At 40.7% G+C, this 20272-nt stretch overlaps 1 protein-coding gene across 1 annotated transcript in view; it reads right to left on the reverse strand.

Annotated features, from left to right (window-relative positions):
* The window catches only part of cdh6 (cadherin 6), a gene marked incomplete at its 3' end in the record, with an annotated part of 74836 nt that overhangs the window by 12387 nt on the left and 42177 nt on the right, over positions 1-20272 (reverse strand). The window contains exons 3-7 of the mRNA XM_083990598.1: positions 13791-14085; positions 13566-13685; positions 10252-10425; positions 5117-5304; positions 2707-2957 (exon numbers count right to left, since the gene is read on the reverse strand). Of these exons, the coding sequence (XP_083846724.1) occupies positions 2707-2957; positions 5117-5304; positions 10252-10425; positions 13566-13685; positions 13791-14085 (1028 nt within the window). The remainder of the gene's footprint in view (positions 1-2706; positions 2958-5116; positions 5305-10251; positions 10426-13565; positions 13686-13790; positions 14086-20272) is intronic.

Raw genomic sequence — 20272 nt, forward strand, 5'->3', positions numbered from 1 at the left:
ATGACAAATCATAATACTGCTATACTTGATTTCAACTCAAAAGGACAGTGTGTATGAGAGCCAACCTGGATGTTCTAACAGCTGGAATCACTGCGTTGCACTGGAAGCTGCTGCGTTCTGCCCTCTCCTCCAATTTAAGCGCTCAACACATCACAGCTACTTGAAAATCTCTTGCCAGTGTCTGTGAATTGCTCACAGAGCATTCTCTATTTTTGAACTAGTTGCTGAATGCAGCTATTCACAGCTTCACGGCTCTCCACAGATAATAGAACTGAGATGCCTTTGATTCTGTCTTTTTTCCCACTGCCTGTCAAAGTGGAGGCAAACTGCTCTGTGCACGGGAATTGCACATTGTACTTTGTGTGTGAGCATCCCAGTGCCAGGATCAAGGCTACTCTTACTATCCACTCAAAAGCACAGCATCAAACTGCTAACTGCAGTTTATTATGCACCACTCAGTCAGTTATTGTTTTCCACAAAGAGGTATATGAATCTGAATAGAAAACATTGGCTCAGTACATCCAGGCTTGATCGTAATTAGAAAGCACTCAACGGTAAAATAATAGTTCACCAACACAGTGTGAGCAGATGATACAGACACATACACAAATGCACAAACACAGAAATAATTGGAATTGTGTGTGAGCATGCGTGTGCCCCCTTGTGACACATCATTTTAAGAGCACTCCATGGTCCCTTGCTTGTTTTAATTGGAGTGTGGTCCTCATCAGTTCGCCTGCTTTAAGTGGAGAGAAATAAAGACTTAGTTCCAGTTTCCAGCTGTGCACTGTCCTGTCTGCCACAGCTCATCTCCTGTCACTTTAACACATGATTATTTCTTTTTGACTCATCCTGCACCACACCACTCTACACTTTGATTATTTAATCCTAACTCATCTTCCTCTCTAAATTCACATTTCAGTGGAAGTTTCTTTCTCAGATCAGGAAAGTTCCAACTTATCTCCATAGTCGTGTAACTCCTGATCAAAAACCCACTGCACCAGAGCAAATTACTGAGGGCTTAAGGCATTTTATTTTGTAAACATAAAAAAAAAAAAAGAATTCCAGGATGTGGTTTGAATAATGGACAGCTAAATCAGGAGAGCAACGGAGCTCAAACCATCTTCATACAAAGCATCAATAATGAACAGCTGTGCATTTCAAGGATAGCCTGTGCATAAGGTTCCCATTGTGTATGCAGTTTTCACACAGCACCGTGCACAGCTGGGTTTATAGTCTTAACACTGATCGTTCCACCAGCTAGGCTATCTCTTAACACACTTCATATTTCTCCTCTCTTTCCCCTCTTCTCACACTCTTATCAGAGCTCCTCACGGGCCTTTGGAGAATCAAGGTCCATTTGAAGTCAAACTTCATCCTAATTCAACGTAGTTTTGCTGAGGTTCATAAAAAAGCAGAACAGTGAGTACTGCGGAGCAAACTTTCAAATATGACAGGCCTGTGCTGAAGGCACAGCCTTACTGCTGTCACTGATATGAAGGGTTGATTGCTTTAAAGTCCGACTGCTTTGTTAATTGTTGATATTCATCAGTTTGTTGGTTGGTTGAAATAAAGAAAAAAAATGATTTGAGGAAAAATCAGAAATACGATAATATGAGTGACAGCAGCCAGGCAGGATACAGCCTGCTTATCAACGTGTGATGCTCCCTGTTGAAGGGAAATTACCATTTAGCATCTAAACTGACTGATGTTGACATTTGATAGCTAGTATTTGAGATGTGTGTGTTACAGCTAATTAGCTGTCCAACTTTACCTGGAGGAAGTTTTTTTGGGAGCTTGTCCAACAACTAGGATGGTGTCATTATTTAAAAAGCTGATTGGCCCTAGTGCTGAGCTTTGGACAACACATGTGACCATCTTTACAGTCATCTACAGCAGCGTTACAGCTTGATTGGCTGTGGGTTAAAACTGCTCTACATCTGAAGGCATGGTGAGCTGCAAAAGACGTAATTTACTTGGAAGACACAAAATGAACTTGCACTACATGCACTTTAACACACCTCATTAAAATCAACCAAACCTGTGTTTTAGACAGCTGCCACAGACTTTCTTGTGTGTCTTGACCATGTTCTATAGGCCGACCAATTTTCATCCTATAGTTCAAACTAAGTCCAGTGCAGAGGGCTATTAGAACAGTCTGTAAAATGCCTGTATGTGCTTCAGGTTCTGTGAGTTTTCAAGCATGTTAAGGCTGCCAAACAAAATAGATTCATTTTTGCAGAGAAGAAAAAAACACAGGAAATACAAAAGGGTCCTTGAACCCTCCAGTGCGCTGTGGCCCTTATCGACTGAGGGAACACAAAAGGGTCCTCACCCCCTCTGGTGCACTTGGGCTATAAAAATTGTAACATGCAACAGGTCCCATCTGGCTACTCTGCTGTCGGGAGGCTGCGACAAGGACGTTTACAATGTTGCTTGAGGAAAATGTTAATTTGTTAATTGGATAATGAAAAGGACTGTGTTTAAATTAAAAGCCAGTATCTATTGAGACGAACCAAAGCACAGAATGGAATCCCTAAATGGCAAATAAAGTTTGATGATGATAATGATCAAGTGTCCAGTGAAACTGAAACTGTCTTTGAAATGAATGAATGGTCTGATGCTGCTGTAAGGTTTCAGCCGTTAACATTTCAACCTGTTTTAACATTATTCAAAAGTGAAACAAAGACTGAGGCTCGGCCTTACTTGACCATGCTGCGAACTCCATCGGGGTCCATGGCGCTGACAGAACCCACGGCCACGCCCACCTCAGCGTCTTCCTTCACCTCCATCATGTAGCTAGCCTTGTCGAACAGCGGGGGTTCATCAACGTCTTCCACACCAATCCGAACCGTGGCCATGTCTTTGGAGCCAGTGGACAGGAAGCGAGGGTCCACCTGTGTGTTCTGGACCTGGATCTCTATAGTGTACGAGGACTTCTTCTCATAATCCAGGGGCTGCCAGGGGGGAAACATCAGAGACACAGGAGGGATTTAGAAGGACTGGTTGTCTTGGAAGTGGGCGTATCATGACTGATGACGTTTAAGGAACTGATCTGGCTAGCTGTTAGCATGCTAACTTCATTAGAAGGAAAGATGTGACAGAGATAACAGTTAACAAAAAAAAATATATACAGACAAAGTTGAGAAAGAATACGGCAAAAAAATAACAATTCTTTTTTTTTTTTTTTTTCCCCGTAACTGTGTCATTAGGGTTTCTCCACTTGGGTGCCCTATAGGGTGATCACAGATCGCCATTCTCTCACCCCTTAGTCACAAGATGAATGTTGGATAAAGTTTTCTTTCTTTTCAACATGGTGACACCAGAATGTAATATTTCAGACTCACAGATCAGGAGACTTTATTCTAACTTTATTCGAGACCTATTTCTATCTCAGCAACACACTTTCACAACAAAGATCTTCCCCTTTGTTGGTTCTGCTTTCACTGATGTAGTGGGGCTGCAGATGCTTTCCCACCACATAAGTTTAGAGTAAACATATGTGCAACCATGAATTATGAATAGGCCTACTACTGTAATTGAACTAAACTTTCAGTTCCTGTTTCTTGTCTAATGTGACTGATAACGTTTAAGGAGCTATTTGTAGGTTTTCTCTGCAGCTGTAAGTGGATTCTGAATTCGTTCAGGCAAAATGACAAACTAATCTGGCTAGCTGTTAGCATGCTAACTTCATTAGAAGGAAAGATGTGACAGAGATAACAGTTAACAGTTGCACTGCTCATGTGCAGCACCCTATCAGATGCACATTTTCACCAGTCCTGACGCCTGTGCAACATTTAATGAGAATCTGAGGATGTTCAAGTCATGAAATAATCATGGCCAAGAATCAATAGGCTAAGGCTATGCAGCGCCTCCACAGGCAGACTGTTAGGCTATGAAAACTTATGAGCATTATAATGCTGCTTTATTATACTGCTCAGCATTTTAGACAAGTTAAAGGGAGTGCTATGACTAAATACTGTATGCCAAAATTGCACATTCAACCAAAAATGGCTACTGAATTGCCATGTTATTATTTTATTATTTCTTAGGAGTTTTATACTTTACATAGTCAGTAATAGATATCATGTAGAACACCACATTTACTTTTGTGGGTGTTTTCTGATGCATGATATCATTTCATTTCATCTCTCAGAAGCTGAGCATCAGAGAACATACTGTATGTCTATTCTTGTACTATTTGAGCTACTGTCTGAGCAGCAGAGCTGGCTTCCAGTGGAAAACCTAACATTAATAAAACAGCGATATAAAGTAGCTGCCAGACTCAGTCTGAAGACAAATGGTAACAGTTTTTCAAAAGAGACAATAAAGTTGATGAAATCTGTTCCTTGGTATCAGCCGTGACAATTCTGTATGGTTGTTGTTTCAAACAAGAACAAAGCCCCAGATTTATCTGAACAGAACATTGCCTCACTTGAAGAAATCCTGGATATTGTCCTCATCTCACATCCTGCTGACAGAATATCATTAGTTCTTTGTTGAAGCCTTGCAGACTTTCTTAGGTTGTGTCAGCAGGAGGAATAAAAGAATGTCTACATATCAATTGTGAATGTACATCAGTAAACACACACTTTGAGGACACTTAATCAAAAAAAAGAAAGAAGAAAAAAAAAAATCAGCGGCATAAAAAAAAAAAAAAAACTCCAGTCCAGAGCATTAGTGGCTGCTGAGGGTTGTGAAAGTGAAGATGAATAAGTTTAATTTGGTTTCTTTCATCTGTCAAGCATGCCCAGGCTTTGCATATTTAACAGTACGTGTAAAACAGACGACGTGGGCAGGATCCTTATGAGTGGAGAGTGTGGGATCTGCTGAATCACTGCTTTAGAATTAATTTGATTTAACTGATGCTGTCAGAAAAATATCGAGATAATTAAAAGCCAGCCTCTTTTGAACGTGAGAATCTAGAATGCAAAGCACTTTACGTTATTAACAGGTGCAGACTTGTGCCTTTTGTCCTGTGAGAGTCAGAGGACAGTTACAATAGTCTACTCTGAATGATGAATGATTCTATTATCATTCCTCAGACTTGTTCTTGTTTTGAGTCTTCCATGGAAAGTCATTGAAAAATCTGGTTTTCAGATGTGAGTCCTCTCACCTTGCTCACAGTGATGACTCCCTCCTGGGTGTGTTTGTCTGTGGAGATGTCAAACATGTCCATGCCGTCTCCACTGATGATGGTGAAGTACATCTCGGCGTTCTTCCCGATGTCTTTGTCGGTGGCTTGAATCCTCCCGACCGGAGCGCCAGCCCTGGACGACTCAGGAACGCGGAACTGGTAAATACCTGAAAGCAACACTGACAGTCAGCTGCATGACATCTGCTGTATTGTGAATGTCCAGCAGTGACTGTGGTGCATGCGTCCAACTGAAAGTGAAAGCTGTTTGTTCTCTGTGTTGTTGATTCTTAGCTGGTCACCTATAAAACATTCCAAGACCAGATGATAATAGCTAACTGCCATGGTGCCATAACCATTTTTTTTTTCATCTGTCAAACTAAGAACATGATGTAAACACCATATAAATCCATACTGTTACAACACTATATCTCACATAAATATACTGTAACCATTCATCCAAATCAGAATCATTTTGAGTGTTATATCAAACATTTGATGAATGTATTCCTTGAAAAAAAAAAAAAACTGTTAGTAAGAATTTATCTGTGAGCTGGACAGTAAGTTTGGATCAGAGTCGCATGAGTCTTTATCATGACGGACAGATGTGATGTACTGATTTGTGCCACAACTCGTCCCAGAGCAGAACACGTTTAGAACAGTGAGTCAATCAAATGTATTAAAATATAGTAGGTACAATGTGGCTATATTGATCAAGTGTATGGTGAAGCACAAAGTTCCTAGTTTAGTGTAATAGGCTTTATGCACAGCTCCACTACTTCCTAAACTTTAGCCAGCTCTTTTATTTATTTACATTATTGGACAAACTGAATAATCCAGGTGTGTCTGACCATTGTTGTGAGGTCAGACACACCTGGATTAATCAGTTGGTCCAATAATGTAAGACAGGAAATAAAGGAGCTGGCTAAAGTTCAGGAAGTAGTGGAGCTGTGCATAAAGCCAAGGGAAAAAAAATAAAAATAAAAAAATCTGGGGTTTTATTTGTGCTGATAAATTAAAAATATATACAGTATACGGACAAAGTCGAGAAGGAAGACGGCAAAAAATAACAAAATAATATTTGTTTTCCCCGTAACTGTGTCATTAGGGTTTCTCCACTTGGATGCCCTTTTGTAGGGTGATCACAGATTTCCATTCTCTCACCCCTTAGTCACAAAATAAATGTTGGATAAAGTTTTCTTTCTTTTCAACATGGTGACATCAAAATGTAATATTTCAGACTCACAGATCAGGAGACTTTATTCTAACTTTATTCTAACTATTTCTATCTCAGCAACAAACTTTCACAACAAAGATCTTCCCCTTTGTTGGTTCTGCTTTCACTGATGCAGTGGAGTTGCAGATGCTTTCCCACCACAGAAGTTTAGAAGAACATATATGTGCAACCATGAATTATGAATACTATTATTGTTAGTGTAATTGTTTCTTGTCTAATGTGGCCCTGTGGAACCTTTCAGACTGTCACTGCTGAGCGGAGAAGTCTCTTTCTGTTGTCTTTTCTTCATAAAGAAGGTTAGACGGGTAGAAACAAGAACAAAAGGAGTGTTCTCGATCCAGAAAAAGTGGAGTAAATGCTGATGGAAGCCAGGTGCTGGAACAATTGTCTCTCTGCCAGACTGCTGACGATCATTAAAAAAGTATTTCAATGTATTTTTCCTGAGCGTCAACCATTCTTTTGTTCTCTGGAATAAGTGCTACCACTGTATTTCAGCATCAGTTTGTTGACGAGGAGAGCAGGCCGCTGCTCAGATCCTTCCTCCTCACTGTGAGGCAGAAAAACCCTCTGCATTAAAAAGGCAAATGAGATGTCACTGTCCTTTACGCTCTAGTGTGTGTGTGTGTGTGTATTCCATCTCAGAGATACAACATGTATTTTCCTCTCCTCGGGTATATACTGTGTGTTTGTGTGTGTGCAGCCAACAAAGACGCATGAATGCTCTTGTTTATATACTGTACATAGAGATTACAGGGAGAGAGGTTGATGACACTGTCATGGCTGCAGCTGCCACCATCCATTTGTTTAACAAAGGATGATTCCCCAGCCCTCACACGTGTGTGTGAGTATTTATCAGGCTGTCTGTCAGGTGACAGTGAGAAACTAGAGTACAATGTAGATTCAGCACTGAGTGTGACGGTGTGGTAATAAGTGCTTCTCTCAGAATAAAGACACATGTTTTTCTGCTCTGATGGAGTTCTAATTGGCTCTAATCTATCTATCTATCTATCTATCTATCTCTCTCTCTCTCTCTCTCTCTCTCTCTCTCTCTCTCTCTCTCTCTCTCTCTCTCTCTCTCTCTCTCTCTCTCTCTCTCTCTCTCTCTCTCTCTCTCTCTCTCTCTCTCTCTCTCTCTCTCTCTCTCTCTCTCTCTCTCTCTCTCTCTCTCTCTCTCTCTCTCTCTCTCTCCATGGTCCACTAGTGAATATTCTGTGGCCTTAGCTAAACTACTAGTGAGGGTCTGGTGAAACCATGAGGAGCCCAGAGGTAGAGGTAGAGAAGAAGAGAGGAAGCAGAAATCATCTCGACTCAGTTTGCTTTCTGGGTGATTGGGGATTGTGTCGCCCTCTGGCTCTGACACCGTCGACACCGACTGGAGTGGTGGTGTGAAGTGAGATGAACTGACATGAGCGTGTGTACATGTGTATGACTGTGAGCATGTTCTACCTTTCTGACATTTCAAGTGAGGGCAGGGTCTGGGCTTTAGCAGACAGCAAATGTACAGCATCATAAATGTGACCGCTGAATGTTCCTCACATTGATAGAAATACAAGAATGTGTGTGTGTGTGTGTGTGTGGTGACTTTAACAGAATGATAATGCCACATGCAATCTGTTGTGAAGATCCAAAGGTGATCGTGTTCTGCACCCTGAACTAGAGAAGGAAGCAGTGGGTGAACGGGTGCTGATGCTGAGAGAGAGAGAGAGGGAGGTAGCGAGTGATGTAGAGATAGAGGGAGTGAGAGAAAAACAATTAGACAATGAATGAACACAGAGAGGGACGTTCTGCCTCTGTGACAGTTCATGGGGATTAGATGACAGAATGATGGGATGGTGGCCAACAGAGCAGCAATTTACCCATTTCTCAAACTTCAACTTTTAAAACACATCAAGTGAAGTGAGATTAACGCTTAGTTCAACTGAACTGCACCGCATTAAAGTAGTTCTGACAAATGTAATTTTTCTGCTGCTGACTAATGTAAAACAGCTAATAATATGCTGCTGTCATGACAACTGGGAACAAGGACAGCGCAGGATAATACAAACATTTCCATTTTGGAAAGAAATTGAAGATGAACGATTGCGCTCATTTGAAGAAACAGCAGTTCAGAAAGATTGTGATGTGCTTTCAGTCACATCACATGGTATTCATCAACACATATTCAAAATGAACCGTGAGCCAGTGATGGAACATGTTCAGAAAAAAATAAATCTTCAACATTTGCAATGACATCACAGCTGAAAGTATTTCATCAGCTTTATGAATCCTGTTCGTCGGGGCTAGACCTGCTAGGGCCATGATACAGTATGTGGTAATGTGATAATAATCAAAATCCATATAATTAAATGCACCATATTAGCTGAACAATAATTGGAACAATGAAAGGATTCACACTAAACTACCTTGAACATTATTACAAATGCAAGGATGGCCTTAGGCTCCTTGTCACTTCAGGTTCTCTGCTCTGTAGAAGACCATGTACCACACAGTGGACCTGTGGACCCCAGAGGGTCCGGGGCCACGGTGGCAACTGCCTGCTTTGTCCTGATCTTGCCTTAGCACACGGGGCTGAACACTGACATTTACAAAATTCAGCAGCACGTCAGTTTCATCATCTGAGAGCAGTTTCTTATTTCGTCTGATTATTCTGGATTCTAGATTCTAGATGGTGGCAGACAAACAAGTAATGGACAGCGTCTCTAGACAGTTTGGGCTCTTGAGTACAAAGCCCACGTGTTTACAGTGACAATGTTCCTGTGGTTAAGGATTAATTAAATTTAATTAATTAGGGAAGGCTTTCAGGGAGAATTACTGTTACTTGGAATACATTCCCCTGGAAGGAAACACACAGATCCCAGAAGAGCCCTTTCATTTTACCCACATAATGGCTGACTTTGACTGGATTCATGTCCTCGGAGTGAATGGTGCTCCTGCTGTGACACGAGTTCAACACTTGACTGCTATGTGGAATGTCTAAGTCGGATTTGTGAGCTGAGATCAGAGATTTACTGATTTAATTTAATCTGTGCATCTCCAAACTGACCCCCTCACGATTGAAGAACCTTAGACCCTCCTCAGATCATCCTCACCCCAAGTATCTTCATATTTAAAGTGATATTTCAACATTTTGGCAAATTGGCCCACTGCCATAATCCCTATAGTTTTAGGATTAGGTGGGTGCAAGCTGTTTTTAGATTGGTGGGGCAGAGACGTGAGCTCTGCACGGCGCACAGTATTTCCAGCTTTCCCTCATCAAACTAAATACACAATCCAACAACTCCAAAACGCTCTGGTGGACAAGTTGTGACTTGCACATTCACCACGTTATGAGATAATAATGTAACGTTATGAGACAGAGTTGTTTTTCGAGGCAAATGTGCAGCCGGAACTACATTCCAAACACGGCTGCTTGGAGTGATTTCAAAAGCGAAAGTAGTTCTGAGTATTTGCTTCATGTGTCATAATGTTACATAATTATACGTTATTGAATGTGCAGGTCACAACTTGTCCACCAGAGTGTTTTGGAGTTGTTGGATTGTGTATTTAGTTTGATGAGGGAAACGCAGGAATACCATCAGCCTCTGCTGTGTTAGCTGAGCAGCTCACGTCTCTGCCCCGCTGATATATATATAAAACAAACAGCTTGCACCAACAATTAAAGGTAATGAACCTACTACCAAGACTAAAGGGATTATGGCAATAGGCCAATTTGCCAAAAATATCCCTTTAAGTGAAACAATCTCAGACAGAGACTTCATCAGACACACCTGCAGGCAAAGAAACTGTCTTGTTGTTTGTTACAAGGTATGGAAAAATACAACAGACCATAATTAATATGTGTGTGACTCCATGTTTCATCATTTTATTGCAGTTGACTTACTCTGAGTGAAGCGTGGAGGGTTGTCGTTAACGTCGGTGAGAGTGATATTAACCACGGTGGTCCCGGTGAGCCCTCCTCTCTGTCCGGCCATGTCTTTGGCTTCAATCACCACCTGGTAGTGCTCCTTCTGCTCACGGTCCATGCTACCAGGACCCAAGGCTGTCCGGATCACACCTGAACAAAAAGATTAAACATGCCTTGGTTTTGCTTTTTCGTTATGCTGAACTTGGCAGTCTCCAGATGAAACACAGATCTTGCTGTTTCCAATTAGAATGTATTTCTTCAGGGGAGATTAAACTGACTTTCTCTGGCAGAGAAGGAATATGTTGCTCTTGTTTCTTTTGTCTCAGGTTGAGAGAGCAACCTGTCATCTCTTATTGTGATACTCTTTTCCAATCAATACAAAGCTTGTTACACATGCTCTGCAGACAAAATAAGGCATATCTACAATCATATTTCAAATTGTCTGCTAAGGATGCCAAAAACCTTTGTTTGGATTTGCATTTTATGACCTTCTGTCTGGATTATAAATGACAAGTGAAAAGTGAATCATAAGAATAAACAGGTTTACTCTTAAACAAATAGTTTGACTGAATTAAGGAAAATGAAATTTCAAAGACAAATCTGAATGTCTGGATTAAGAACAGAGCCGAAGTTAGGATATGCTGTATTTAGCCTGGCTTTGCATGAAGGAAAAAGTTGGCACAGCCCAAAGGAATAAAAATTAGACGACAAATACCTCCAAAGTTGACTGACTAAGACACTGTGTAGACAGCAGTATGCAGTTCCATCAAAATTAGCTGTGCTAGGCCACAGGTCTTGTCAGGTGTAGGTTAAGGTTCAGGTTTAGATGGATAACATGACTCCAGTGGTGACCTTTGACCGTTTGGACCAGGTTTGTTTGGTTTTCCTAATGAGGAGCTCAGCTCCATTGGAGTGAACTGGCCTCGGAATTGAGTTGATCAAGCAATGACTGATCACCAACTCATCAGTCAGCACCAGAAACAAATTAGATCTCAGTTAATTACAACTAAGATTAAACTTCCTCCCTGTTGAATTGATTATTCAGTGCATCCGTGCTTTACATTTAAATCTTTTAGATTTGATATATTATTAATGGTCCATTGATCTCATGCTGTATTCACATTTCCTTCACACACATGGACGATGAAGAGGAAATGATGCATGCCATCCCAGCATTTCTAGCTTACAACTTACAACACTGCACTAAGGTTTGTGTTGGTCAGAAATAGCTGCGTACAACACAACAGGAATTCTTCTCTGTAGCCTATTATTGTCAGTGAATCAGTTTTGAATATGTCAGGGAGAAGAGGAGTTATGAGCAGCAGCACTGAGCTGTGTATATGAGCCACAGGCTGGAAGCATTTAAGATTACCAATCTGTCCTGCAGTTACGCTGTCTGCAGCATTAAATCAGATTATGGTTGTTATTATTATTGACTGTCTGCTCTATTAAAACAATGTGATTTTTTTGGCCACACTGTAAATAAAACTGCCATTTCCTCTGTTGGATTACTGATAAAGTAAATGCTCAACAAGTGTATGCTGTGCTACTAAATCACACTTGCTGCTACCAGGACAACCAGTGATGCAGCCAAATAAACATCAGCCATCTATTGCTACATAGCTAGATTGAGCTGTTACCCATCTACCCTGTATTAACAATACAGGAGGTAATAGAAGTAGTAGAAACTTCCTCAGGGCAGATCAGACGCTACAGTGACTCGCTATTGCAAAATGACAGAATGGTCCAGTAGCACAGGTGCTACCCGGTTAGCATGCTTTCATGCATAAACATGACATATGCTTCAGTCCCCTCATCTTACTCCTGCAAATTCATACAACAAACAGATGAGCAGGGTTAAGGGATCAGTGAAGAGCTGAGCTGAGCTGCATTTTATGATAGCAAGTTTTACAACAAACCCATTTCCCTTTCCTCTGTGCTTTTTCAGCGCAGCACAAACATAAATGTGCAAGGTGAAGGTGAAGGTGCATTAAGCGTGTATTTACTTTATATTACTTTTTTTCCCCTTTCACAATAACAGATGTAATGGCTAACAATGTGATATGGGTTTCATACAGAGCTTCCTTGTTTTTCCTACTGGGAATTAGGTAGAAAAGGTAGTAAAAGTGTGAATCATTCACACCTTTTACCCATATTACAGTCTGTGCTGGTGCAGACACTGTTGGAAGATATACCCCACTGAGGACCTGCTGATAAAATGAAATGTGAAGGTGTGAGATACAAATGTAGCAGTGGCCAAGAGAAAATTTAAATATTCAAGCGATCAATCCCACCCACCGTACATGAGAGGCATTATTTGAGTGAGTAATTCACTTTTTATTGTAGCTCTGTACTTCCTGTAGCTGGAGCTAAAAGTAGGTTGTGGTTGGACTTTTAATTGACTCTTTTGTTGCTGTTTCTTGTGCGTTGCCATGCTACCAGCAAAGAAGAGTCAGGAAAGGCTGTATCACTTTCATCTCTTTGTAATCAGCACAGAAACAGGTTTGTGGCATAAATACTGATATTTCCCAAAACGCCAGTCTGCATTAATGTAATGCTGCTGCTGGTGTCTTTCAATGGAAAAACAAACAAAAAAAACAAAAACATTATTACATTTTTACTTTGAGGCGTTTAAGTATGTGTTGACTGGGAGTTATTCCTTCATTCTGTAATAGATGTAGAAAAATATGAAGCTCAGGGTAAGAAGAAGAGGAGCACATCTAGAACAAAACTATTGTCTGTGCTTATTTGTTGGTTAATTAGTACAAATGTTCTGGGTTTGTAAGTGAATGTAAAAGTTCAGCTAGCCTTGAAGCCTCTGAGAAAACTGTTTTGCAATACAATATTTTCACATTATTTTCCATTTTTGAATCATGTTTTAGTGATTCATCATTTATAAGAATTAAAAAGTTATTTAGTTTTTTTTCAACCTTGAATTATTCCAGGTATTTCCATGGATAGGCAAAGTCTCTTTTACAGAACGTCTATATGTCCATTGATACAGTTACACACATTCACATTTGGAGGCTGTCACAGACCAGCTGAGAGCTGAGCAGCTCTGCAGAGCCGGTGGGGAGTAAGGATTTGTCTAAGTGCTGATCTTTCTCTTTTCTCATCCAGATTTGATCCTGCCAGTTCCAGGGATTGAAATGACGACCTTCAGGCCACCACTGGATCAATGTTGGGTCCTGAGATGTTTTGGCATTGAGCAATTTAATTACAAACTAAATATAATAAATAAACAGTATCTACAGCACCAGGGTTGTAAAGGATGACTCTCTCAGAAATACCTGTGTTTGCGTCCACAGAGAAGTAAGGGTGTCCCTGGCTGATGCTGTAGACCAGTTTGGCACTGTTCCCATACAAACTGTCATCAGCATCCGTAGCTGTCACCTGGATAACTGATGTGCCTGAGGGGGACAAATTTACATGATTATTATTGATGACTTTCACTATGAGAAGGAGTCAAAGTTCAAGCATCTTATTCCTCTTCCGTGTCCAGTAGGAGTCCTTACCGAGGTCGGACCTCTCCGGTACGCTCCCGGTGTAAACCTCTCTGCTGAAATTAGGCTCGTTGTCATTGATGTCGTGGAGTTTGACGCTGAACTCTGTCTCCTGTTCCAGCTTTTGACCCGTCCGTTTGTTGACCACCGTCGCTCTTAGGCTGTAAGAAGCCTTTTCTTCACGATCCAGGCGGCGGGTGGCGTGCAGGTCGCCGTTATTCTCATCGATGACAAAGATGGTGCCAGCCCCATCACCAGACAGAACGTACTTGACTATACCATCCCCATGGTCCTGGTCAGACCGGAGCTGCAGAGGGACACACACATCAGAGCCACGTTTGTTTCAATAATATAAGCAATAAATGACAAAGGGATAGTTCAACATTTTGGCAAATTGGCCCATTGCCATAATTGCTATAGTCATAGCAGTAGGTTTGTTACCTTTATTTGTCAGTGCAAACTATTTTTAGAATGGTGGAGCAGAGCGGCGAGCTGTTACAGAGCTGCGCTACGGAGGCTAATGGGATTTCTTGTTTCCCATGATAAAATTCATGCAAAACTGCTGATGCATGTTGCTTTCAGGGACAGTTTTTCAGCAAGCAGTCTCTGCATTTACCTTGAAAACAACTCTATCTCATAACGTTGTGTTATTATCTCATAGTGTGGTGAATGTGCAGGTCACAACTTGTCCACCAGAGCGTTTTGGAGTTGTTGGGATTGTGTATTTGATGAGTTTGATGAGGGAAACCAAGAAATCCCATTAGCCTCCGTAGCTTGTGGCTGCGCTCCACCGTTCTAAAAATAGCTCTCACCGACAATTAAAGGTAACGAACCTACTGGCAACGATCCAATTTGCCAAAATGCTGATCTATCCCTTTAAGGGGAAACAACAGTACGATTAACTGAGAGTTAATCATATTTCTAATTTTTGTTTATTCCTGAACACAGTAGAAACGTATAGACATCATCATCATACTACTTGGTTTTACTTTTTTTCTGACTGTTACTTGACCAACAACTATATTCCCTGCCTCCTAACAAGTACATCATCCAGCAACCCATAATATTTTCAATGACACCAGATCTGGATCAATCTGTTGCTAGACATGGCCTCTCTAGCAAATGTACAGTACTACACTAAAAACAGAAGTAACGAGCTGTTGGGGACTAACGAAGGAAATGACTGAGAGTGGACTAACAATAAAACAATGTGGGAATGTCTGTCCTCAGTGAGAACCCATAGGCTCTGGGCTGCGTAAGAGGCAGACAGCACATTGTTGCTATGTGTTTTCATGGGATTTGATGACAAGAGTACAATGGGACATCAACAGCCTCATCCAGCCTTGAAAGCACTCAGATGAGTCATCTTAGAAAGCAATGGTATTTAGTTTGGATGACTTGTTGCATGTGTGACTGCTCTGTTACTTTCCACTTCATCATACGCCCAATCTAACCACCGCTATACCCTCAGAGGACTGGTAACTACCATTGTAATTCCTCAGTGGAAAGAAATGCTAATAAGTCTGTCTGTCTGCATCAACCGCCGCCTGCATCGCCTCCTTTCCTCTGCTGTTAAACCAGCCTGCCCTCCCTGCTTATGAACCAGCCTGCCAACCAGTATTCCCATCAAGCTGGCCTGCTCTCTCTGCCCTCCCTGCTTATGACCCAGCCTGCCCACCAGAAGCTGCCTTCATCCGCTCCTTTTGACTGAACAATCCCCATTTATCCCATATTCCATGTTGTAAACTGTTTTCTTGTCTGTATACAACATCTATGTCCCGTCTGTCCGTCCTGGGCTGGGTGAGGGATCCTCCTCTGTCTCTCACCCTGAGCTTTTATCGTGGGAGTTTTTCCTCAGTGGATGTGAGGGTATAAGGACAGAGGATGTTGTTATAATGCTGTGTAAAGACTTTTGAGACAAACTGTCTGTAAAAATGGCAGATAAATACACTTGCTTTTCCATTAGTAATATCTATTTGGACCAGAACAGATCTCAAAACAAATACAATCTCTCCTCACCTCCAAGATAGATACAGATAGATACGTATAGTAGATATAAAAACAACCAAAAAACCAAAATCATTCAAAGAGTGTCATGCTGAGGAACATTTCTGTCTTCCAGCAACACAGACTCACTCATACACACTGTCATTTCCTCCCATCTTGATAACCGCAATGTCTTATTTACCTGCCTGAACAATAGAGCTATTGGACAGCTGCAAACTATTCAAAACTCAGCAGCTAGACTTCTCAACAGAACTAAACGGCCAGCACACATCACACCTGTCTTGGCTTCACTGCACTGGATTCCCATCTGTTTTAGAATTCATTTTTAGGTGCTTCTGATTACATACAAGGCTATGAACAACTGGAACTGTAAAGTTTGCCTTGATAATGTTGATTGTGTGTTTTGAAATCTGTTTTTATACACACATCACGTTCTTTAAGGTGCAAGACAATACAAAAATGCCAGAACAAAGAAAAAGAAGAGGGTATGCCTGCACACTTGCTGGTAGCCACAAAAGATTTATTTATTATTACACACAACGTTTAGACTTTCTGGTCTTCTTCAGGTGCTATTATATTAACTATACTATATTAACATGAGCCACCAATAGACTTGCAATTGATGTGTGGTCCAGACAGAGGGGGCAAACCTGAAGGCAAGGGGCATAATTAGGCTTAAGATTGCCTCCTTGCGCGTGAAGGTAAATGGAAATATTTCACAAAAAATTAATAATTACATACAATAACATCACACATTATTTGATAGCCCCTAAATATCAACAATCCCATAAATATCATAAATGGTATGACATTCAAAGTCACAAAAAAGACATCATTATATGGGAATGGGTAAAATAGAATGTAGACATGGATATATAAATACATAAACAAAAAAACGAAACCAGCAAGTTAGTGGGCATACCCTCTCCTTTTTCTTTGAAAACTGTTCTATAAATAAATGATTATCATTGCTGGTACACGGATAGAAGCAAAAGCTCAGGTGGCTGGCAGTGACAGTTATAAATAAGGTCAAAAATAATAAGAGGAATCACAGCTCCAGAGAGAAACAGAAGCAGAGCCTCGTGAAGCGGTTGGGAGAGAAGACAGAGCAGCAGAGAGCCAGAGCTTGTGTTGTGCCTGAGGAAGTATGGGATGTGCTGATTCTCTGGCTCCTGCAGCACTGACCTGCTTCACCCTCTCTGGCTATGGTCTCTGTCTGTATTGCTCGACCTCAAGTGGCTCTCTGTTCACCTTTCATCCCTTCATCCCTGCGTTACCCCTTCAGGTCAGGTGTTGGCCTGACGCCTTTGATTAGCTGTGTGTGGGAGAGCCATTACAGCCGAACAGGTAGCAACATGCTGTTCAGCAACGTGCACTGTTAATCAGAGACATGCAGTAATGAGCAAGGACAGCTGCACCTTTCTGCTCTCCTGCCTCACTCACCATGTTTCAGGATTATTCCTTTCTTTCAAAAGAATCACTTATGGTATTTTATCTTCTCTATTTCATATATTTATGGGATACTTTACAGCTTGGTCTTATAATATCTGATTAAGGCGAGACACAGGCGAATAGGGTAAAAATTTAACTAACAGATATCACCATGAAACTTCCCAAGTTTATCACTTACATTAAGACAAATATTTTTTGTATTACAAGTTTTGTCATATGTTATGTTTAAATATGATATATGATATCTCTTTTTATCACTCTGTAAATCTAAGTTCTCTATGTTTTTAGGAATAAAATGTTGTATAAATCAGGCTGTGAATGATAAATCAGCAAACCCCTCTGCAAAAACCTTCAGAACATGTAGAAAGGGAGGGTTTGGTGTCTGTAAGTTTTGCTATAGTGGAGATTTCTAGCTCAGAGTCTGAGGAAAAACTCATTTGGAGAAAACAGTGCTTAAAGACTTGTACTGTAAACTTCCATAGATTGTTATTGTCAATCATACTTTTATGATTTGTTGCTGATACAAAGGAAATGACAATTTTTGGAGCCTACATACAATGATACCTGATATGACATGGGTCAGACTAACTTCAGGAGAAATCTACCAACGAAAGAGACAAAATAAAGTAAAATAAAAACCTTAATGTGGATTTTCTACCATTTCTTTGAAAGAAGACATGATAAGGAATCAAAATAGTGTTTTTGCCTGTAGTGTCTCGCCTTAATAGCCAGGGATACATTGATCAGATATTAAGATGGGATATCGGCCCAGATATTGACTAAATAGCTAGATTAGATTGGGTGTTGGATAATATGACCGATCCATGGCACTGATCTATTCACTTCAATTCTATGTTTGTGACCCACGCTATCACGTGTCAGCAGCAGGTGCAGCATGCAGGGAGACAACAAACACAGAGAAACAACATACTACTAAATTAAGTGATGTTAAAGTCAGGCCTGATGCCTTCACTACATGGCAAATTGGTATCATAATCAGCATTGGGGTTGAAAAAGGCTGATTGGTTCATCCCTAGTAATATCACATAGTAACATTTCCTCTGTACTGTACATGAGATACATTTTGCTCTGGATATCCTGAATATGACAACGATATGAAGTATTCCAACTCATCAGCCCAGAGATGGCTCTGATCACACAACTTCACAAATTTGTCAATTGTACAAAATGTTGACCATTAACTGACAATAGTACATTTCTGTGACAATTACATGGTCCACCATAACCCATATAGTTATGGAACAGCCAGGAGGCAGAGTTTCAGTACAGACTTCAGCAGTACGTGTTAAGGAACTGATGCTGTAGCTGCAGCATCCTGATAGTTGTTGGCTGGATGTGAAATCAATTCACTTATACACTAGAGATGATAGATCCATTAGTTCTCGTGGATCAAAGGACCAAAGCAGCAGACTCATGTTTGATTCTTTCAGAGGGTTTACATGTTCAAGAATCTGTAGTTCATTAGGTGGGACTTTGTTTTTTTCTACGCTGCCCCCACAGCATGGGGTGTTATCAAAACCAATAACTGGAGCGCTGGGTCTGCTTCTGAGCTGTCTGGCCTTCAAATCTCACTTTCCCGAATGAACCGTGATGGGAAACAAGAGTGCTGACTCACAGCTTCTTCTTCAGACATGGCCCGTCACAGTTTTGCTGTGTTGTCAATGAGAGGATTTCTTCTTTCAACTTACTATCTCTGTCACCACAGAAGTCCTGCACCTCTGAAGCAGGGAGAAAAGTCCAAGGTCTGCTTAAGCTATTGATGTTATTACAATGCAGAAACACGCTGAAGTGGAGCCAAACACAGCTTTTCTTTGCAGCGCTACCTGTTCCACATACTTAATGCATGATCTGTCCAAACACACTGAAGGTCTCACCTTCTTCACCTTTCTGTTTTTTTTTTCCTGGTTGGAGTAGTTTGTGCCTCGGTGCCCTGCATGTTCCCCTGCTCAGGCTGACATTGATTTTAATTGGTTTACGGCCAAGTGCCCGACAGAAAGGAAACAACAGCAGAATGTGTGAGATGTTGGGACACCACATGCTTCAGCACACCTTGGCCCGGGTCCTGGTCTCTCTAAAGCTATACATATGTCCACTTTCTTTATCTGGAATAGAAACAGTTGTTGGTGGTGTTGCTCTCTGCTGCCAGGGCCATTAAGATATCATAAAAAAACTATCAAGAAAAATAAAACATATTTACAGAGGTGGAGCTGGACTTTTCCATTGACTGTCATTTTGACTGACAGGGTCACTTTTTAAAAATCTATTTTTACACGCCATTTTATTTATTTATGTATTGTTTTTAAATCATAATAAAGACAGATTCAATAGCATTTAATGCTCATTCATTCATTTCTAATGAATGAATGAGCATCACTATTGCTCATGTCAACCACTGCTATAGTTTGCACGTTGACTGAAAAAATATGTCAATAACATAACATAGGACTCTGCACATCCTGGCTGTCACCTGTTTGAACTGTTGCCCATTCTGCAATATGATATATAACAGAGTTATGTCTCTGTCCATTTTTTAAATGACTTATTATGTCAGAAATGATCTCTTTTTTGTGACTATGAACCAAGTGATAAGAACACACCTGGAAACCATGAAGACTCATTTCTAATGTCAATGGGACAGAAGGAAGACAAAACTGACTGAGTTGTCAAAATGTCACTGGATGTTCACTTCTTCCAAAAGATATTTAGTGTTTTGATCACAGTGGCGAGGAACTACCCAGAACTCACTGATTTTAGTTGTTACAGCCAAGGTCCAGTATGACCAGTAAATAATGGGGGGTAATTTTAACATTATGTTCTTTATTATTCTGATGATACAGGCTTTACCCAAAAGTCCTGGTTTTCAGTTTTCAGAGACCTTTGTCTTTCTTTCTGAGAGCCTGATGCAAAATTATTGGTAAGATAAAGAATATATAAATATATATGTACATGGCTCAATCCCCCCTGATCTAAATGCTGCATGCTCCTCCTGTGTTCTGAATGTTGTTATTTTGATC

This window comes from Trachurus trachurus, assembly GCF_905171665.1.
Source record: "Trachurus trachurus genome assembly, chromosome: 17".
Classification (NCBI taxonomy): Eukaryota; Metazoa; Chordata; class Actinopteri; order Carangiformes; family Carangidae; genus Trachurus; species Trachurus trachurus.